Source organism: Molossus molossus, unplaced genomic scaffold (genome assembly GCF_014108415.1).
Source record: "Molossus molossus isolate mMolMol1 unplaced genomic scaffold, mMolMol1.p scaffold_m16_p_13, whole genome shotgun sequence".
In the NCBI taxonomy this organism is placed as follows: Eukaryota; Metazoa; Chordata; class Mammalia; order Chiroptera; family Molossidae; genus Molossus; species Molossus molossus.
Genome location: NW_023425348.1, coordinates 71,547,470 through 71,570,416, shown reverse-complemented (window position 1 = coordinate 71,570,416; position 22,947 = coordinate 71,547,470). Strand labels below are relative to the sequence as shown.

At 35.8% G+C, this 22,947-nt stretch overlaps 2 protein-coding genes across 5 annotated transcripts in view; one reads left to right on the top strand and one right to left on the bottom strand.

Moving 5' to 3' along the window:
- The window catches only part of CCDC73 (coiled-coil domain containing 73), a 96,278-nt gene extending 92,450 nt beyond the window's left edge, over positions 1 to 3,828 (top strand). The window contains exon 17 of the mRNA XM_036258588.1: positions 3,613 to 3,828. Within this exon, the coding sequence (XP_036114481.1) occupies positions 3,613 to 3,828 (216 nt within the window). The remainder of the gene's footprint in view (positions 1 to 3,612) is intronic.
- Positions 3,829 to 4,174: 346 nt separating this feature from the next.
- On the bottom strand, positions 4,175 to 22,292 carry EIF3M (eukaryotic translation initiation factor 3 subunit M). 4 transcript variants are annotated; one of them, XM_036258584.1, is made up of 12 exons: positions 22,171 to 22,287; positions 21,289 to 21,391; positions 19,416 to 19,548; positions 17,826 to 17,964; positions 17,178 to 17,301; positions 16,940 to 17,034; positions 12,187 to 12,270; positions 11,144 to 11,243; positions 10,464 to 10,545; positions 5,768 to 5,911; positions 4,791 to 4,851; positions 4,175 to 4,369 (listed from the first exon to the last, which is right to left on the bottom strand). In XM_036258584.1, exons 4-12 carry the CDS (start codon positions 17,948 to 17,950, stop codon positions 4,249 to 4,251), a joined length of 936 nt encoding a protein of 311 aa, XP_036114477.1. In that variant the 5' UTR covers positions 17,951 to 17,964; positions 19,416 to 19,548; positions 21,289 to 21,391; positions 22,171 to 22,287; the 3' UTR covers positions 4,175 to 4,248. The 4 variants fall into 4 exon arrangements, with proteins under 4 accessions (XP_036114477.1, XP_036114478.1, XP_036114479.1 ...); XM_036258585.1 differs by lacking the exon at positions 21,289 to 21,391 and adding an exon at positions 21,712 to 21,821 and having other exon boundaries at positions 22,171 to 22,263; XM_036258586.1 differs by having other exon boundaries at positions 21,289 to 21,359; positions 22,171 to 22,253.
- Between the last annotated feature and the right edge of the window lie 655 nt (positions 22,293 to 22,947).

Genomic DNA, 22,947 nt, shown 5'->3' with positions numbered 1-22,947 from the left:
TCAGCTTGATGTACACAAATGTGTATTTTTAAAAGATGGTAACTAAAGTCCAGTAAATCTGGAAAATCCCTGGCCAACTAGGTAAGTTAGTGAATCAAAGTAAAAAGAAAAAGCTAGACACCAATTTCTAATTAGACTGAATACTTAACACTTATAATTGTCCTGTTTTCAAACGGTTTAAGGGTATGATGGAAATTTCATGTCTCCCTTTCAAACCCATTTATAATTAACCCAGCAGTTCTGTGTCTAATTGCTAATGCTTTTCTTGCAATTAATGTTTTTAAAAATTTACGTTCATAGAATTAAAACTTTTCAAAGAAATAGTCCCACAATAGTCCTGTAAGGTACATCTATTTTACAGATGAGTAAGCAGTGAAGAAATGTGAAATAACTTTCCAAAGAATTGAGACACTATTTGTGATGGACTTAAACTAGGTCTCTTGGCTCTTAGTCAAATGCTATCTACTTTCTCAACTGTCATAATAGAAAAAAAAGTTTCTTTTCAAAATACTAGTGCATGTAAAACAAACCCAGCTCAATGGCTAAACAGACACTTTCCAGATGTTTTACTATATGTTAAGCATTATGCTAAGTACCACCATCTCCACCAAAGCTTAATTACCAGTTAACACATTTAAAAGCAGATCTTTTGCCTAGACTACTGAAAATGCTGTTATCCCTGCATTAAGCCAGACAAATCTAGTCTCTTTTTGAAGTCTGTTTACTTGCTCCTTAATATGTTCCACTTTTCTAAATCAGGCTGTCAAGTGACAGCTGGTGGGCCAAATGCAGCCCCCTGCCTCATTTTAGCAAGTACGATTTTATTGGAGCACAGTCACAGCCATTCCTTTACCTGTTGTCTATGACAAGCAGTTGTGAGGGAAGCCACTTGGCCCACAAAGCCAAAACACTCCTGGCTCTTTACAGAGAAGTTTGCCAACCCTTGTTCTAAGTGAATTTTACGAAGACTTACAGCCAGAAAGGGAATAAAACTCTATACTTTTCAACATATTTTTAGGTACATTCTCAACACCAGTCCTGTAAAATTTTAGGTATTATGAGCTAATCCACCTTTTTTGTTCTTGGAGGGGTTAGGTTGGTAGCCTGCTGCAATTTTGATCATACCTAAGAATGAGGATGGGAAAGAGGGGCTGCAGTAAGCAAAGAAAGCCACTTTACACATCCAGTGAATTAGGTTCATTTAAGTTAAATTTTAAAATGCAGCCCCAGGGCTGGTACTAGATCTTTTGAGCCAGGCAGAAGGAGGTTAGGTGAGAGAAAGGAAGGAGCAAGGATAGGTGGCAACATATTTAGAAGTAGAATTACTGCTGTATGCTGCAAAATCTGTTAAGCTAAAAAGGACACATTTCATTAAAATGTTTCTCTCTACAGCTAGTTCCTGCTCCTTCCCCTCCAACCAAGTAAGTAGCTCAGGGATAAAAACTAAAACAGATATGTATAAATGTCTCATTTCTTTCCATCATCAAGATAGAAAGTCAAAGAATCAGGATTTTGGAAAATGGGGTGATTTGTACTTGATGTCAAATGTATCAAGCATTTTGGTGGCAAAACAACCATTAATCATAGGTCATCCATCATTTAACTTCAAAATCAGTAGCAACCTAGATTTGATATATTTCTGCACATCAGTATTGCGTAGGCGACTTGTAAACTCATTTTGGCCCTGTAAGCTAAATGAAGTGTGAACACACTTATATGCCAGACATGATCAGAAATACACATTTATACACTTTTATTCATGATCGTTTTTTGGGTGTTTTTTAATCCTCACCCAAGGACATGCTTTTATTGATTTTAGAGAGAGGGAAGAGTGAAACATCAATGTGCGAGTGAACATCAGTTCATGCGCCTTGACCAGGGATCAAACCCACAACTTGGGTATGTGCATGAGTGGCAGTCTTCGACCTTCTGGTGTGTGGGGATGACACTCCAACCAACTGAGCCTCACTGGCCAGGGCACCAGTTATTATTTACAATAGCATTTTGTAACTAAAAGGAGTGATGAAAAAACTAAGGCTCACAAAAGTTAAATGACGTCCCTAGTCTCTTGGCAGATCTTGTCAACACTTTTATTTTCGTCTGTTATTTTGTAAGAACACTGGCAATCAGACTAATATGAACATAGCATCCTAAGGATCAGAGGCTAGGACTTTGAGGGGACATGTGGCTGACGGTAGAATTCTCAGGAGACTAAAAGAGCAGTCCTTAAAGAACTGAGATCAAATAGAAACATTTAAGACCATATAAGAAACAATTACAACTTCTTTGAAAACAACTTTCTGAATATGCCACTTTTACCAGTGCAATTGGAAAAGATGTATATAAGGCAATATTCAAAGATCTTCAAAAATTTAGGAATAAATGACATTATTCATCATAGCCTAATTTACAACAATAAAGGTTTTCCAGCAACTTAAATGTCCATCAATATATTAAATATGGAACATGGAATATACTGGAGTCATGTTCTTAATAGACTTTTAATAGAAGGAAATGCTAAAAATGTTTTTAACACAGCATACAAAATATATGATTCTAAATTTTAAAAAAGTGTGTATACACAGAAGAGACCAGAATATTTATGTTAAATTGCTTAATGGTGGTTGGAATCTTGGGTAACTTTAGTGTAATTCTTATCCTTTTCCCTATTTCTAAAATATAATATTCCCTTTTAACAATAGGTTCTATCTGGTAATCTGAGAAGACCATGAAAGACTCTTTTAAAGAAATTAATTCAAATTATTTGATAGGGGTAAACTGAAACAAAAATTCAATTAGGAGATAAATTACCACATATCCACAAAAGGGAGTATTTTACAGCCCCTGACAATAGTTTATAAGAAATTTTAATGACCTAGGAAACAGCTCAGAGGGAAAAGCAAAGATACAAAATTCTAGAAAATGATTGATCAATTATATTAAAAATAGAAAAAAATACTAGCAGCAAACAGTACCAAAATGTTGACAAGGTCTCTCTGGATAGTGGATTACTACTGATTTTTAGTTACTTTATTTTCCAAATTTCCAATATTTTATTATCAGAAAAAAAAACCCTTAAAATGAAAAACATTTTTAGCACAGTATTATAAGTATAACCCAATGCAGTGCTTTGGAAACATGCCAACTTCCAAATACTGCACTGTTCTTTGTTTCTCCAAAAATGGTGCTCTGAAGCATGAGAGGAAACATGAAGTAAAGGCAGTTTTTATATGGTAGTTTACATCTGTTAGCATTTTTAATTTCCCCTTGTTTTGATAGAAGATACAAAACATAGACATGTTTGGGAAGAGAAGGGAGTAGAAGACAAAACAGATTTTTATCTGCCTATTTTAAATATCTTTTCTTTCAATGTAAGCTCAAGACCATTTAGGAAATGTTGTGGTATTCCTGGAATATATTAAGAGATCTTGAAAAGCTGTTACATAAGCCTACGAATTCACATTTTATACTTTTTCGTGCCAACACCAGTAGTTGGAAATAAGCCAAGAAAATGGCAGTTCAATCACATGCTCATCATCACAAAAACTCTTTTGTTGATGTTTAGAAAATAAGTAATAATTTCAGTGGTTAAACAAGTTTGGTCTTTCCTAGGTGAAAATAAAGCCTCTGAAATCAAATCTACAAAGCCATGTTCAGGCTCTCAAGATTAAAGATACTACTGATTTAACTGAGTCTTCTACTGGTGAAGGCGACTGGCAGAGCCTGATAACAAATCAAATCAAAGAGATCGAAAAGTTCCTAACCTTAGAAAATGACAACCAATCTAAAAAAAGAAAAGCAGAAGAGATGTTGGAAAAAACAGATTAAAATAATGCTTTCAGTGGTGAACTACAGTACTGATGTGGTTTTGACTAGAGCAAAATGACTGTTACATCTAAAGCTTTACATCTGTACTCACTTTTCCAACTTTTTCTGGTGTGATGTTGCATTAACTATTATGGTTTTTGCCCAGCAAATTAAGATAACTAAGACCTCAAGGTTGTTGTTAGCACCTAATTCCCCTTAAATTTGTTACACCTTCAAAACCCTTCCTTATAGAACACAACTTACGTATTATGCAAGATAGACAATGACCCTTTGCAATTTATTACATTGTATCCTTTGAAGATTGTGATTTCTTTTGAATTTGAAGCAATAAATGTTCAGACTGTAGTCAGATTTCAGCTTATAATGTTTTACTATCATTTAGATATTTTCCCCAAAAGAAAAAATTTATAGCATAAAAATTCAGGTATCAGAAAGACTCAAAAGGCTGTTTTTCACTTTGTTCAAGTTTTGTTTCCAGGCATTAAGTGTGTCATACAGTTGTTGCCATTGCTGTTTTCCAAATGTCCGATGTGTGCTATGACTAAAAATTGAAAAATTAAAAGTCATTAGTCAACCTTTAATCCTCTGGTATTCTTTTACAATACTACACATTTGTAATCTAGTCAAAAGCAAGGTTAAATATGCATAAGACAATTTAGAACTGTAAGAGAAAATGAGCAGCTTATTTAAAAAAAATCTTTATCATATTGATCCTGAACCTTTATTTTTCTGAATTACAAAAACCAGACACAAAAGTCATTAGTATTCTAGCCAATGCTGAGCCATTAAATGAAATGTGCTGGAAAATAGGACTTTCATTAAATAAGCTAATCACATTCAGTCTGAACTTTAATAAAATTATGATAAATAGCAACTATTTAACTACAGTCAACTTATAAGAACACCACCTTGGTTCTCTAAACATTTAAGTGAAATAATCCCAACAAACTAAAGTGTCTTACCTGACAACTACTTTTCTCTGGGTCTGATCAATTTTGCAGTAGACCATTTTTGTTTTCACTGCTGGAAAAAGATGTTTTGCATGATATATTATATGTAAATTAACAAGAAAAATAGCCTAAGGTATGAAACTGACCAATTAAGCTAAAGCAAACTTTACATTTTCCAATATTATTTTATAAACTGGCTCTGAATCTAACAGCAAGCACAGCAATATGATGCGACCAAGAGGAAGGTCATGCATTTATTTATCCTATGGTTGCTGGGCAACCATATCAAATATCACATACAGTTTTCATTAAGAATTCTAGATGTTCTCCTCCACAATCACACACTGGAGGAGGAGACTAATTTCCTAATAAGGTATTTTTTTATAGGTATGGTTAAGACTTAGAGCACTAGAAGCCATGTCAGTAGTTCTGTTCATTTTATTAATCTTAATTATACAATCCCTCAAACTTAAAAGGCTCAGAAAAGAAATCCTGATTAACAGTTAAATTACTTTATAATACAATTTTTGGAGAAGAAGGTCCTGCTTCTAGGCCAATCATAAACTGGTAACATTTGCAGAACATATATACTATATGCCAGGCACTGGGCTAAGTGTTTTACCTGCATTAATTCACTTAATCCTCACAATTACAAATTACTCCACTCCTATATTCCTGTTTCACAGGGGAAGACCTAGTCTTAAATCCAGGTCTGATACAAAAATATAGGTATACCACACCTAAAGGCCTTTGTTCTATATGACTTCAAGGGATAGAACACACACAAAAAAACACACAGCAATTTATATTTCCACTGAATTTTCAGTCTACTACAATTATAATCTATTCATCTGCTATACATACACACTTGCTACAAAATAATCTTGCTTTGTTAGCATACGGCTCGATTTCAAGACTAAAAATCTTATATTCCATGGGGAAAAAGACAGATAATAGGGAAAAAAAAGAATATGTTCTAATTGCCTTACCATCAATAACAAATGCTTCAACATCATCAGCTCCAATCTGAAGTTCCTGTTGCATTGTATCAAAGGAAATTTCTTTATTTTCCACTGCCATTCCCATAAAAGTAAGTAGTCTCATTTTTGCCATATTCTGTTCATGTAATAGTCCTGCATAACAACATAATGAAATCTAGTAAGTAGAAATGCTAATAAAAGACCTATAGTTACAACTCTTGTGTTAAATTGTGGAACTCACTGTGTTTGAGCAGTTTTATACAGAGTAATTTTGACAAAGCTTTATATATTTTCAAACCATAAATTGACCTCATAATTAGATTCTTTCTCTAGAACTACATTTCTTTATTACTACAGTGCCATTAGTAATAGATTCAAAGTTAAGAATGGGCTATAAAATGGTATTTTTAGGACCTAAAAGATTTTTACATCTTAACATTTTTTCTTTAAATTTTTTTTCCCTTTATTGATTTTGAGAGAGAGAGGAAGTAACAAGGAGAGAGATAGAAACATCAGTGAAAGAGAACATTGACTGGCTGCCTCCTGCATGCACCCCCCACTACCACCAGGGATCGGGCCCACAACCTGGGCATGTGTCCAGGAATCAAACCAGCAACCTTTTGGTGCACGGGTTGACGCTCAGCCACTGAGCCACACCAGCCAGACTACATCTGAACAATTTTTAATATTTATACACTTTAGAAGATAAAATGTACAAAATGCATTTCATAAGAAACATTTTTATCTACCTGAATTACTTAAGCTTATTTTTACTAACAGCTCTCTTATTTAAATGAAGGATTCCTTATCTACTTATAATTTGTTCTGTATTTTACTGGTAAACATGGAGTTTAAAAACATTTTCATACAGATTGTCATGAAAACATTCCATTTCCCTTCTGGTTACTTTGGATTTAGTATTAAAAGTCAAAACTGTAAAAGCGTGTTCATCACTTAACATTTACAGGCTAAGATGATTAGTACTAGAAAAAATTTAACAGTACCATTAACATACTTGTTCTTTACAAGGCATAAGTAGAAAACTGTATTCAATTCAATTTTCTGCATTCTAATTTCTAATGCAACATGATCTTATAATTATTCATATCAAAAACAACTGTTAGATCTAAAAGGAAACTTTACAAATTACCTGATCCTAATGCTTTCACTTTAAAAAATAATAAAATTGAGTAAAATGAAATGGCTTACTTATTAGTCACAAAGTAGCAGTACCAGGCCTCAAAAATATAGGTTCATTTATAAGATAAATGACTTGAAATATAAAATATTTATAAAGCCTGAATATCCAAATATTTACATATTCCGAAGTAGAAGCTAAATTATATCATATACACTTGATTTGATGCTAACTTATTAACTATAAAAACAAGTTTCTAAAATTAATCTAGAATTACATGTCCCTTTTCTCTGAACTTTCAAATTATGTAAACTCACCAAATGATCATTATGCTGTAGTAATTAAGTGCCTCAAGTTTGTATTGTTAAAAAAAAAAGTTCTCTCTAAGCACTCCATAAATAAATTTGAAATGTGTAACATTCATATATTAGCAGATGACTAGGGAAGTCCATTAATAATGCCTGTTAATTAGCTGTAATTATGATGCAGGCTTTCTATTTGGCACAGATTCAACAAAAACACGATCATCATAACTCAAATGAATGAGGTACCCAAGTAAGTATTGCTAACCAGTTTTAATGGAAGTCTACAAGCATCAAAAAAATCAATTAGTGCACATTAACCCTAATTAACAAATGAAAATTAGATGCTGATTAACTTTCTGAAGCAAGAAGGTAGCAACAGGATAACACCAGATTACATGTGAACATGTTAGGGCAATTCAGATGACACAAGATAATGCTACTGTTGGCCCAAATTGTCAGTGTTAATAAAACAAAGTGTTTTGATAAACTATTACCACCTGTGGAATATACAGATTTTGTAACCAGACTTTAAACTGTAATAAATGTCTAATAATATATCTAAAACTAAAAATATACAATATGATGTTTTCCTCAAAACACCTTTTACAAATTTCTAATAAAATATTGCTAATTTGCATACAGGTTCAAGAAACAAAAGGCAAAACAGAGAATTTGATTTTCGGTTGGCACAAATAAATAAGAAATACTGTTTTTCCTGTCACAGAGAACAAATACTAAAGGTTTTTCTCAGTAGGAAAATTCCTTAACATTCTCAATTCTATGGGCATATATAATTCCTTTTTAATATGTTAAAATTATAGAAACTCCTCAAATTTCTAAGATATAATTAAAAATACTCTTGAAATAAAATTTTACTGCTATAATTACAAGCTTACCATAAATCAAAAAACTTATCAAAGGAATGAAAATTATTTCTAGAATAAATTATGTAAAACCATTATATATTGTACATGGGGGAACCCGTTTAAAAACATTTCAAATTCATGTTTAAAGTCACTACTACTTCAAAAGAAATCACCAAACTTATAGCCTTTGAGACTCTTGCTCTCAAAATCAAGCTATTAAGCCAGTGAAGTATGAGTTAAAGACTTGTAGGAAGCTGTGCTTTATTTCATAAAAGTAGAACATTACCTTCAAAGAGGAAGTCCCAGTGTTCTGTGTCATATTTCAATTTTAAAGTTATAAAAAAATCTAATTTTATGGAAACATTTATTCATTACTAATATGTCAAAACCTTAATGCAGTAATAAAAAAATGTGCATCATTGAGCAATTTCTGCATTGTCACTGACCCCTGCCTTAAAATGCTGCAATATAGAAAACGTAATTTTAATGCATGCAATAGCTTATGAACCTGTGCTCCTTTGAAACAGTCAATTACACATCAATGGGGGAGTGTCAAAGTGTTAATTACTACTCCTTTTTCCTTGGTGAGTAAATAAAGAGGTTGCTGACATTAACATTCCATCACATAGCTTCATGCCACAAAACAAATTAACTGGGACAGAATGTGGTTTTCTGGGTCCAGTGCACCTGGCAAAGCATTCTACACAAACACACTCGCATCTACTTTATCTTGGTGTATTTCAAATGCCTTATTATGTTCAGAATAATTCAATCTTGCCCAATGCCAATGGCTGCACAGTTTATAGGTGACAAGAATTAATGATTACTACATTGAGGACTAACAGTATAATCAAAGTAGATTACAAATGTATTCTTTACCTATGTCTCAAACAACCAGGAAGACTAACAATTCAATTTCAATATAAAAAATATATAACGTATTTTGATTATTGCTTGGTAGGAAAACAAAGCACTTTAGTTTCATAGTTGACGTCACTCTCAAAATCTGGTAGTTTTAAAACAATTTAAACCTGTTCAACTACAGATTTTCCATGTTTTCTCCTTGTAATTTTAGTATGCTAAAGACGTGCTCTGGAAGGAAAATAGTGAATATATAGGGTGTCCCCCTCAAATGTATACACAACTTTGAATAATTATAAAGCCAGTGTTTATTAAAATATATTTTCAAAATGTAATAGAATGTACAGACACCCTGTAAACACTTTTTTGGGACACCCGTATATGGAGTTTGCTCACTGAGGATGAGGAAGATTCAATTCAATTTGGCAAACATTTACTGAGCTCTGATGCTCTAGAAAGACAAAGGCAAAATCATAAAGCTAAGACTTACTTTGTAGTCTTCAACAAACTGTAATTAGGAAAGCTGCTCCTATCATGTAAAATCTCAACTTCATTTCTAATCTGATCTACAGCTTCACTTACATTTACTTAGCAATACCATATACTTCTGTAATTTGTTAATTTGGGGTTGGGGTATGCAACAAACATGCATGGGGATTTATATTTTTGTTGCTTAAAAATAAGTCATATTCACATAATTGTAACGAATAGTTTCTTCCCCTCTGATACAGTATTTTATGTTTGGTGCATACCCCCTACCCCAAATTAACAAATTACAGAAGTTTATTTTAAACAGTTAATACAGTGCCTTTAATCATATTTTGTCAGCTCTTAAAATGGGTACTTCTTAAATTATGATCATAGTAATGGTGATCCTTTAAGTTGCTTTCCTGCTCAGTCCCCCATGCCAAAATTTTAAAAACATATGTATCAAGGGAACTATTAATACCGAATCTTCTCGAAACACCTGCTTCTTACTAGAACTTTACCTAAGAGAACCATGGTATAGAACAATTGGAAAGGCCAACTCTACCATACAAGCTCTTAAGGGGAGGAAAACATGCCCAGGGTTTCTGACTCCTAGTTTCATGCTATTTCAGTCACAAATGCTTTTGCTTTCCGAGTTTCAATTCATTCTGAGTAATCTTTTTTTTTCCCCCTTAAAATATGTTATTATTGATTTTTTTTTTTTAGAGCGAGAGGAAGGGAGAGAGAAAAACACTGATGTGAGAAACACTGATCAGCTGCCTTTTGCACACGGCCTACTGGGGATCAAGGCCACAACCTGGGCATGTGCCCTGACCAGGAATCGAACCAGGACCTCTCAGTCCATGGGACGATGCTCAGTCCCCTGAGCCACACTAGCCAGGCAGTCTGGTAATCTTTTAAAATGCCTACCTATGTCGGCTGCTATCCATCATATACTTCTGGTTAGGCCACAATCATATTTGCTTGATCTCACAGTACAAAAGAGTTCTAGAATAGCACATTCCCATCTCTGTCTACCCCTCCAAAGAATAAACCCCAAAACTTACCAAGTGAATCTATGAAGTCTTTATTATTCTGATAAAACTTGACATATGATGCCAACTTAGCACTCACAAAAATGGTTAAAAGCTATAGACAAAAAATAAAGATACAATTTTCAATATATTTATAGCTCGATAATTTTATGACATGGATTCCTAGCAATATATTTCTTTCCCTGCAGAAATTTCAATCTGTGTGATCAAATTAACATCTAAACCATTTGTTTAATAAAAGACTCACTCAGATGAAAGAATCATGAAATACAGTGAGCTCTAAAGATGGTGGTAATGGCATAATATAAATGGAAAATAACCCAAAACGTACTTAATGCTTGCACTTGAAAAGGATGTTAATGTGTTTTTAAATATCAGATTTATCTTCTTAACTGGGGTTAGCTGACACTACATAGTAAAAATAAACTTGTATTATCTAAGTTCATAATGGCAAGGCTACTGAGGAGATGAAGGAAAGGGAAAAAGAACCACTGTATTTAGTGGTAAGAGAAAAGCTAAGCCTAAATTTCAGTCTGTTCCTGAGATAAAAAGAATAAATAGTTCTCTTTCCAGATTTAATAGTCATGTTCACTAATATAAAGTAAAAGAGTTCATTCATACCAGCGAAAGAGTTCTGCTTCAATGTTAAATTAAGGAAAAGAACATTTTTCACATTAAAATAAACTACTCACATCATGAATAAGCTCGCCTTCCAAAAACTTGACTGGTTTTAAAGTAAGAAGATGGTCAAAAAGAAACGCATTTGGATCTTTCAATGCTCGTACAATACACCTTAATTAGAAAACAAAAATCCAAACTCAGAAACTTGAAATTCAGGTATGTTTCACTGAGTTTGCAGGATGCAACACATTTAACTCAGTAAAATGTCTAAGAGTTCAATATACACAGTGTAAGAAAAGCTTTAAGACTGAGGTTAAAATAGGCCAATAGATCTATGTATCAAGTTATCTGTTTAACAAAATAAAATAATAAGATAGCTGTAGACAGAAACATAGCTGGAAAGTACCACAAAGTAATCAAAGAATAAATAAGAGAGTGTAGCATCTTATCATGTCAGACACTAAGGTAAGTGCTTTACGTGCATGAATTCATTTAATCGTCACAATACTCTGAGAGTCATAGTCTTATCATGCCCATTTTATGAATGACAAAACAGGCTCTAAAGAACTGACCCAGTAAGGGCTAATTAAGTATTGGAGTATTTGAAGGCAGGGAGTCTGACCCCCAAAGATCTTTCCACTAACTACCATTCAATCAATATAAGTTCTTGTGTGAAGCAATACCCTGTAAGTTATCATAGTCTGTTTCATAAATTTAAAGCCGGTTCTGTTCTTTTTACTACTAAGTAGACTTAGGACTGTTTGAACCCATTATTCTTATTAAGAATGGACTAATTTCTGGCAAGCCACCAACTTTTCCTCATTTACACACCTTAATAAGTTAAAAATTACCTAAGATTAGATTCTGTTTTTCAGTATTTTCACCCCCATACCAACAATTCCCCAAACAGCAAACACCATGTGGCCAGTTCACATACAATCTATGGTTCTTTCAATATCAAATCTTGAGTTAGTATCTCCATTAGAATCACCAGAGAATCAAATGGCTTTGGATTATTGGTGGATGCAAAGATGACTTTAGGTATATGATTGAACACTGTAGCTTACCTCTAAGCCGCAGATGGCCATCATTAGAACAATATGTTTAACATTACCTGTGGGCATCAACTCGAGCCTGGGAAGCATTGTCCTCAGTGTAACTTCCTAGCAATTCGACCATGACTTTTGAAGCGGCATCACTAAAAAGAAATACTGTTTTAAGAATATCAGAATATCTTATTGCCAATTCACTCATTCAAAAATATTTACTATGCCAAGCACTGAGCTGATGATACATACATACAATAGTGACAGAGAGAGACAAGGTCTCTCTCTAATGAAAAAAGATAAAAGACTCAAATAAAATCTGAAATTTAAGAGATGTTACAATGGACACCACAGAAATACAAAAGATTATACAATACATACTACAAAGGGGCTATACACCACCACATTAGGTAACTTAGAAGAAACGAACAAATTCTTAGAAATATATAACCTTGCAAAACTGAACCATGAAGAATTAGAAAACCTAAATATACCAAACACTAGTAAAGAAATTGAAACAGTAATCAAAAATCAAATGTCCAGATCCAAATGGCTTCACTGGTGAATTCTACCAAACACTCCAAGAAGATTTAATATCTATCCTTCTCAAATGTTTCCAAAAAATTGAAGGGGAGGGAATACTCCCTAACTCATTTTTTAAAATTGATTTGAGAGAGGGAGGGGGAGAGAGAGAGAGAGAGAGAGAGAGAGAGAGAGAGAGAGAGAGAGAGAAACATCGATGAGAGAGAACATCGATTAGCCACCTCCTGCATGCCTCCACCATTGAGGATTTGGCCCACAACCTGGGCATGTGCCCTGACCGGGAATTGAACTGGCGACCTCTTGGTGCATGGATCGACACTCAACCACTGAGCCACACCAGCTGCGCTCCCCAACTCATTTTATGAGGCCAACATTACCCTGATACTAAAACCAGTCAAGGGCAATACAACATCAACAACAACAAAAAATTATAGGCCAATATCTGATGGACATAGATCCAAAAATCTTAAACAAAATACTTGCAAAATGAATACAATACATTAAAAGGACCATACATCATGATTAAGTGGGATTCATTCCGGGGATGCAAGGATGGTTCAACATATACAAATCATCCAACGTGACACACCACATTAACAAAATAAAAGATAAAAACTGTACGATCTTAGCAATCGATTCAGAAAAAGCATCTGACAAGACACAACATTCATTTATGATTAAATGCTCAAATGGATAGGAAGGAAAGGACCTCAACATAAAAAGGGCCACATATGACAAACCCTCAGCTACTATCACACCTAAATGGTGAAAAACTAAAACCTTTCCAAGATCAGGAAAAGACAAGGATGCCCACTCTCACCACTGTTATTCAGTAAAATACAAGAGAAGTCCTGGCCAGAGCATTCAGGCAAGAGAAAGGAATAAAAGGCATCCAAATTGGGACTAAAGTAAAATTGTCACTGTTTGCAGATGACATGATTTTACATACAGAAAAACCTAAAGACTACACCAAAAGACTATTAGAAACAATAAGCAAATACAGTCAAGTTTCAGAATACAAAATCAATATACAAAATCCATTGTATTTCTATATACTAATAATGAAATACCAGAAAAAGAAATGGGGGGGAAAAAAAAAAAGGTCACATTTATAATAGCAACAAAAAAGGATAAAATATCTAGGAGTAAACATAAAGAAATAAAGGACCTATACACTAAAAACTACAAGACACTTTTGAAAGACACTGAAGAATGCAACACAAAGAATGCAACACAAAGAAGTAGAAAGACATTACGTGTACTTCAAACCACAGTACAAATTAACAATCAAAACAATATTGTACTGCACAAAAACAGATACACAGACTAATGGAAGAGAACTTACAGTCCAGAAATAAGCCCACACACATCTAAGCTTTGACACGGGAGCCAAAAATACACAATGGAGAAAGAAGAGTCTCTTCAATAAGTGGTGTTGATAAAACTAAAGAGCCACATGCAAAAGAATGAAACTAGACTGCTGACACCATACACAATAACTCAATGAATTAAAGAGTTGACTATAAGACCTGAAACAATAAAAGAAAACATAGGCACTAAATTTATGGGCCTTGGTGTCAAAGGGGTTTTTGTGAATCTGATCCTGAGGACAAGGGAAGTAAAAGAAAAATTAAATGAATGGACATCAAACTAATAAGTTTCTACAGAGCAAAAGAAATCATCAATAATACAAAAAGGAACCAACCTAATGGGAGAAGATATTGTAGATGATATTTACAATAAAGGATTAATATCAAAATATAAATTCACATAAGTCAACAACAAACAACAATCCAATTAAAACAAGGGCAGAAGACTTGAACACTTTTTCAAGGAAGACATAACAGATGACCAACAGACATATGAAATATGTTTTGAAATCACTAGTTATAAGAAAAATGCACATCAAAACCACATTAGATACCGCGTCATACCTGTTAGAATGGCTATTATCAATTAATAAGACATTACTTCTTAGTAAGTGTTGGAGAGGATGCGAAGAGAGAAAACTCCTACACTGTTGGTGGGCATGTAAACTGGTGCAGCCACTATGGGAAAAGTATGAAGGTTCCTCAAATTAAGAATAGTACTAGCCTGGCCAGTATGGCTCAGTGGATTGAGCACTGTCCCATGGACTGAGAGAGGTCCTGGTTTGATTCCTGGTCAGGGCATATACCCGGGTTTCGGGCTCGATCCCCAGTGGGGAGCATGCAGGAGACAGCTGATTGATGTTTCTCTCTCCTTTCTTCTCTCTCTAAAAAATCGAGCAAAAACAAAACAAAACAAAAACAGGATAGCTCTACCATATGACTCAACAATCCCTCTTCTGGGTATTTACCTGAAAAATGTGAAAACACTTATCCATACCCTCATGGAAACAACCTAAGTGCCCTTTCACAGATGATTAATGATGTGGCATATATGTACAAAGGAATACTGCTCAGCCATAAACAGAAATAATATCATTTTCAACAACATGGTGGATCTTTAGAGTATTATGCTAAGTGAAATAAATCAGAAAGGACAAGAACCGTGTATCACTCGTGGAATATAAAAGAAAAAAAAGAACAAATGAACATGCAAAACAAACATATAAACAATAAAACAAATTCATAGATATACACAACAGTATAGTGGTTACCAAAGGGGAAGGGAGGTGGAGGGGGTTAAAGAAGAGGGAAAAGGAAGTCAAATATATGGTGACAGAAAGAGCCTAACTTAGGGTGGTGAAAACATAGCAGAGTATACAGATACTGTATTATAAAATTATACACCTGAAATTACATAATGTTATTTAATAACCAATGTTACCTCAATAAATCTAACAAAAAATTTTTTTTATAAAGGAATGAGTGATCATCTGTGACAAATGCTGCCGATAATTTCTAACATGTTAACATTAGGATATGTCTAGTAGGGCACAGATGGGTAGGTACTCATGTCCTGTATCAATTTCTCTGAGAATTAGCTTTGGAATTCTTTAGAACATTACTTCAGTTACTTCCTTACTACATGTAACAGACTGAGGACCTAGTAAACAGCAGTTAGAGAAATCATCCAATGAGTAGTAATGATCTACGCTATGATAAGCACCAGACAGAGGGAAATAACAGCCATTATTTTAATTTACTGTACCAGAAAAAGACTAACTTCTTAAAGGTAAGCTTGAAAAAATTAAAAGGATAGTGATAGGAATGTTCAACATTTACTAAGTGCTTTCTCAATAATTAAGCCACTGTTTTAAAAACTGTATACTATCTTATTTAACATTTTTGACAACCCTTTGAGATAAGTACTATTATTTCCACTTTCCTGTTGGAAACAGAGGTACATAGATGGTAAGTAATTTATGTAAAGTCATACAAGTAGGAAAGCCAAGATCTGAATCCCAGTAGTCTGACTCCATAGCCTGCATATTTCAAGTGTAGATTCGAAACAGTCTGTTATAACTACAAAGTCTTACTGCTTTACTGACAACTGACTGGAATGCTGCCACAGTGTACCAGCATATAAGAGATAGTAGCTACTGCTTCAGAAAGAAATAGGCTATTAATGCAAGATCCCCTTCCTATCTTTTATAATAAAATGTTCCAACTTTCAAACCAAAAATATAATTTCCTCTTGTATTGTTAAATTTAAATAGTCTGCAACAAAAATTACATTACTTTTAACATATTAATCTTGTTGATCCTCTCTATTATATTAAACACCCTAGCACTGCAAGCCAGTATAAAAATCGTACATTAAAACTAAACTGAATACTGATTACTTACTGGGTATATTGAAGAATAAATATTTTGGAAACAAAGTTTGCTAGGCTGGATACAAGCCTTAAAAACCCAAGATCTTGCAGAAACCTAATAGGTCCTATTTCATTCAGTCTATTGCAAAGTTTCAACTAGGGAGCATTGTTTCATGTAAAAGACTTAGACTATGGAAAGTGATAGACCCTCACCACCATTAAACAAAAGCAATAGCACTACTCTGTACTAAGACATCAAAGCACCATTAAATAACTTAGTCTAGTCATACAGACACCTTTGGGATTAATAGATATACCATTTTTAGAAGATAAGCAAGTTTTACTTTTTACGAAGATAGGAAAAAGACAATTTTTAAATGTGCAGTTACCTTTAACTTAATAGGCGAAATTTATAGAAATAGATTTATATCAACTCCATGGAGAACAAATATAGCAGTCACTTGTCTTTAAAAAAATCAGCCCTCAACTACTCATTTTGCCTGTTAAATTTTAAGTTAGACATTAATTCTGAATACCTTTTCTTACAATCCACAAGTGCCTCATAAAGTAGCCTTAAAAGGGTGTGTTTCTTTTCAGTGGTGAGGTTCCAGTCAGAAATCCATTTTCTAACCTGATAAAAGGAGGAAATGTAGTGACACAGATGAATACATTTTCACAATTTAAAATATAACATTCTGAACACATATTTGCTAATTTTATTATAATATAAAACTATACTTATAAGCAGAACAAGTATTTCACATAATAGCTCACCTGATCCAGCTCAGTTGGAATATACTGGATGGCCCCACAAGATGCTGCTACTTTAATGAGGCTGCAATATACTGTATATCGTACAGGAGTATTCTTATCCATCCCATGGAAAAGGTTGCTTAGTCTAGTTAACAAATAACCAAAAAAAGTTTGAGATCAGTAACTATAGTGATTAAGTTGAAAGTAGCTTCTCACAACAAACCTGGGACAAATACTATTAATAACTTCATATTACAAGGAGGAAACTGAGGCACAGATAGATTAAGTGACTTGTCCAAGGTCACACAGCTAATAAAAGCCACAGCTGACAGTCAAGTTCTAGAATTCTTGCTTTTAACCATCAAATGACAGTGACATGAAAAAGCCCCCGGGGAAACAGCCTCTTTCAGTTCTTTTTTTAAAAAATCCTCACCCAAGGACATTTTCCCATTTTTTTTCAGGTAGAGTAGGAGAGAGAGAGAAAGAAACATCGACGTTAAAGGGACACATTGAGAAGCTGCCACCCATACGACCAACCAGGGCCGGGGACAAACTGCAACTGAGGTACGTGCCCTTAGCGGGAACTGAACCCAGGTTTCTCTGGACCGCAGGCCGACACTCTAACCGCTGAGCCAAACCTGCCAGGGCCGCTTTCGGTTCTTAACTTACAACTGCAGTCTTAGAGATGGCCGTTCACCTTCCCGAAATTTGACCAGCTTTTCACAGAGGTTTTCAATCAGAGCTTCTTGCTTTTCTGGTTCCAGGATCAACAGGAGGGATACCACGCTGTTCATCACACTTTCAACATCTACATATGCATAGATAACACCACATTGATACTATAACACTTAATATATCTAGTTCAACATATATTTCCAGTATTCAAAGACCATTACACATAAGATACTTTATTTATTTATTTATTAATCCTCACCCAAGGACATTTTTCCATTTATCTTCCGATAGAGTGAGAGGGAGAGAGGAGGAAAGAGAGAGAGAAACATTGATGTGAGAGGGACACATCAACTGGTTGCCTTCCACACGACCCCAACCAGGGTCGGGGACGAACCGCAACCGAGGTACGTGCCCTTGGCCGAAATCGAACCTGCGACACATTGGTTCACAGGCCAATGCACTACCGCTCAGTCAAACCAGCCAGAGCAAACGTTAAGACACTTTAAAAAGATGTAATCTAGCTACTGGGAAACAGTTCTAGAGGCCACTTTTCCTTCAGTGGTGTACATTATACTAAAAATATAATATATGTGAATTCAACCTAAACCAACTCTGTTGTGTAGGTAACATTCAGAAAACAACTTGTACATCTTGCCCTGGCTGGTTTGGCTCAGCAGTCAGAGCATCAACCCGAGGACCAAAACATTACAGGTTCGACTCCCAGTCAAGGGCATGTAACTTGGTTGCAGGTTCGATCCCTGGCCCCGGTAGGGGTCGAGCGGGAAGCAACCAATGGATATGTCTCTCTCACATGGATATTTCTCTCTCCCTTCCTCCATGTCTATCTAAAAAAAACTACCAACACACACACACACACACACCCCAATGGAAAACTATCTTCCAGTAAAGATAAAACAAAAAAAGAAACTACTACCTAATTTCAGTAAAACAGAAGACTGATTTACGCATCTATACATAGTTTCAATTTTCACTAGCAAGATATACAATCATGTGGAAGTTACTGGTTAGGTCTTAGGCTAGGATGCTTTCCCAATTGAAGAAAACATACAAATAGAAAAATTATTTAGAAATGAAAGCTGTTTATATTCTGGTTGGGTCACTAATTTTCAAGTGTAAGATATTAGTCATATACCAAGTTTAATGTCAAACCTTAACTAGAGATTTCAGGACTCCCAATTATCAAAATTTTCTATTTCATTTCAATAAATAGGGCATCAGCCAAATAATTAAATAGCTTTTAGATTACTTGTTATTATATCCCAATTGCTATTAATCTAAACCTTAGGGAAAAGAAAGAAGTGCTTCATTTTTCTCTTCAGTTCATTCTGAAATTATCAGTATTTAGTGTGTGCATTAACACTCAAAAACATTCCTGATGTAAAAAAGATATTTTCTCAAAATGGTCTTATTTCATAAGTCTAACAGATTAGAATAAATAAAAATTATGTGCAAAGATTAGAAACAAGTGCTTAAAAGTTCTAAGGTCTGAAATAAAAATATAATTCACAAGAAAATGTGAAAAATAGATTATCAGAAATATTACAAAAAAAATTAAAAACAAACCTTTATCATCTTCCTTCAGACATACATCACAAGCTTCAATAATCTGAGCTAAATCTACATGAAGTCCACCTTCTGAGTTCTCTTCTGAAATTTCAGCTCCTTTAGATTTCAGATAAGCTCGAAGCTCAGCAGCCTGTCAAATCAAACAGGATTGCTATGTATCTATAAACTATGAATTACAAAACACAAGACATCAAACCATTCTGCCCTATTTATGAAAATACAAATGCTATATTTAACAATGACTTTACCCCATCCATCATCACAGCCCCCACAGGTTTTCCTCTAAAACACCCAGTGGGTACATAAACCCACTATGTTCTGCGTGGATCACCTTCAGAATTTCTCGCATATTACCTATATCCTGCTGGAGTACCAGTATGTAGCAAAAATCTAATATAATCCAAAGCCTTTTGGGGATAGTGAGGGGCATGGGGAGTGGAATCTAACTTGGTAAATTCAATTTGTTTTAAAGAAATGAAATTGTATTGCTCTCAGATGTACATAACACAGCAACTTAAGAAAGTTAGACATTACCTTGACAAGAGAGTACATCACTTGTTAATTGTTTGAGAACCTATCTGAGATGAGCATTTTGGAAGCCAAAGTTAAAAAGATGATGCCTTTGGCCCTGGATAGTGTGGCCCAGTTGGAGTGTCATCCCATACACTGAAAAGTTTTGGGTTCAATCCCTGGTCAGGGCACATGCCTGGGTTGATAGTTCATCCCTGGTTAGGGCCCTTAAGGGATGGCAACCCATTGATGTCTGCCTCTCTCTCCTTTCCTCTCTAAAAAATAAATAAGCATGTCCTCAGTTGAGATTAAAAAAAAAAAATGATGGGGCCTTTGAATGTTTCCTTGAATAAAATATTCATATTAGATTGAATCTACTATGTAATTTATCTTTTAAAATGCAAAATGCATTATCAGGATTAAAAAGCACTTTTGTAGCTATAAAAGTATAACTTCAAGACTGCATCCAGTATTTAGTATATTTTCGATTCTAATGTGTATATATTATAACTTGTTCTTTTTAGAGCTTGGTATGTATGACAGCCAAACATGAATGCAGATGATATTTAAGATAGTAAAATGAAGAAATAAAACAGGGAGAGGTAAGGATACCATTAACAAATGCCTAGGTATCTCATTTTCTAAACCCAAAAATATGTTTTGGCTACCTAAGAAAAGTATATTAAATCTAAAGATCTGATGGTACTATCCTTTGAGATAAGAACATAGTAACTTCACATATGAGTTGGTTGTAAAATAAGACTTCATAAAACAACTGTGACCCTGTCAGCACAAAATATCACTAGAAAGTATACTTCTGTATGAAGAAAAACATAACATTGTTTATAAGGGGGGGGGCGCTTTTTCAGATTCTGCTTCGGAGACAGAGTGAACTTTTTCTAATAACTATTCAATCAACACTTTATTGTTTTTAAATGGTCATCCTTACTGGTCACAAGCAGTGGTTGTGGAGTGGCACAAACACAGGAAAAGAAACAAAAATTCTGAACTCCATTTCTCAACTTTATTTAAGCAAAGAATTTTATCAAAGTTAAACTCCTGAAAACAATCACCTACTTACCTGAAAGGAATGGCTAGTAGGAAACTGATATATTACAAGAACATTAGTGACAGTAGAAATGACACTTTAAAACTAAAATATGATCAATGACAAGAACTTCCTGCATTTATCCCTTTCTGTAGTAAAAAAAAAATATTTTTCAATAACCTAATAGTCAACTGTTGATAACATGATTTCATTACCAATTTTTCCCCCTGTCGTTCACATCTTTCTAACTACGCTCAACTCCTTCCCCAACTTATTTTTCATTTGTTTCCCATTTTCATTTCCACTTCTTACTTTGCTCTTCAGGGCTGAGGGTCTGCATTTCTACGGGGTGAGGAGTGGGGAGGTGAATCACAGCTGCAATTCTAAAGGTATGTTAGAATGGTAATGTCGTCTTCTACGGAAACCCGAATTTCCATGTTAGTGGAATAGCAGAAAATACAAAATGACAACATGACTTCACAAGATAGTTTTCAGTTCAGCAAAGTTAACTTAGAGATTATTTCATGTTTAGTTGAACTCCCATCAACTAGTTTAACTTCTGTTAAGGGGAAAAGTGCAAACCCCAAAAGGAAAGTTTAAAAACGTCAGGGCAGCTCACTCGATGTACATGCCTCACAGAATGAAGGTGAGATTGACATTTTATTTTCAGGTTACAGCCCTCTCATCCCTGCATAGTAAGAATTTAAAATGTGGTTTATGTACAAAATAGATCACCTGGGCTTCTGTAATCCCATAACACCACTTTGATCTTCAACAAAACTGTTTTTCCTGAGACGGCTTACACCATCTCAGTATCTGCCACCTCCCACTCCGGATGTGGCGGCCTGTGGGGGACCGAAGCAGATACCATTCCCAGTAAGCCAAAAAGTACTGTTGCCCGACGTGACTCCGGGCTGAAAGAGTACTGACTCCGCCCAGGAAGGTGGCGTGGGGCCTCGGGCCCAGCGCCGGGACGCCGGCCGGCCGGCCGGCCGGCTGGTGCAAATCCGAACCACGAACGCGCGCCACAGCCTCGAGGCCTCTCCATTCTCACGCGTGGAGAAGTGAGGTGCGGCTCTGAGCCCCTAGAGCCGCCTGCGGGGGCGGCCCATTCCGCCCGGCCCGGACTCTGGCCTTCATACCCCGAGGGCTCCCCAACCCCGCCACGCCGGCCCCCGCGGCCCGGGAGCGCACCTGGTCTTCCTCACTGATGTCGATGAACGCCGGGACGCTCATGGTGAAGGCCCGGGCGCGGCGGACGCTCCACTCGTAGACCACGCCAGCCGGAAAAGGGAGCTAACACGCTCGGTGGCGCCTCACAACCGCTTCCGGGTCACCGCGCACGGGCCTTGAGGGGCGGAGTTACTGAGATGGACAGGGTGCGGGGACCAATCCCACCGCGCGCTGTGGCCGTGGCTGGGGGCGGGGCGGCGTGCTCTCAGGGGCCACCTCCCTGCGTAGCCTTTTCCGGCTTCTAATTTCTCCGAAGGTGTCGCCAATCTTCCGTGTTGCAGCCGCGCTTGCTCCTCACTTAGCCCACCTCCCCATTGAAGCCTTCGAAGTGTTGGGTGAACGAAAATTACTTGTGATCAGAAAAGTGTTCCATTCTAGCCTCGCCCCCTCTGCCAGTCTCTCAGGCCGCACTTCCAGGTGCCTCAGACGTAGCTGCCACCAGCCAGTCGGCCCTTTCTCCCTTTACCCGCCACCGAATCCACCCACCTCTTGGCAGTCGCGAAACGGCCTTAAAGGCTATACATTTGCTGCCGAGACCGATAATTTTTTTTCGAGTTATAATTTAACCCATTTTTTAGCCTTTATTTAGGGGTGACCTGACGGCAGTATTCTCTGCGCAGGGGATAACAGTAGCTTTTTTTAAAGCCCCTCTCACGTGCGCTTACTTCTAGTGGGGACACACACCACGTAAACATTACGAAGTAGAAAGGCAGGCCTGGCATCGTGTTTTGCAGCATG

Excerpts from the sequence above, each read along its gene's own strand:
- EIF3M (XM_036258583.1), bottom strand. The coding sequence starts at position 22,212 with ATGAGCGTCCCGGCGTTCATCGACATCAGTGAGGAAGACCAG. Across the intron at positions 17,965-19,415 it reads TCTGAAGGAAGATGATAAAG|ATGTTGAAAGTGTGATGAAC; the intron begins GTTTGTTTTTAA and ends ATGCATATGTAG. Across the intron at positions 4,852-5,767 it reads TGAAGCATTTGTTATTGATG|CAGTGAAAACAAAAATGGTC; the intron begins GTAAGGCAATTA and ends ATCTTTTTCCAG.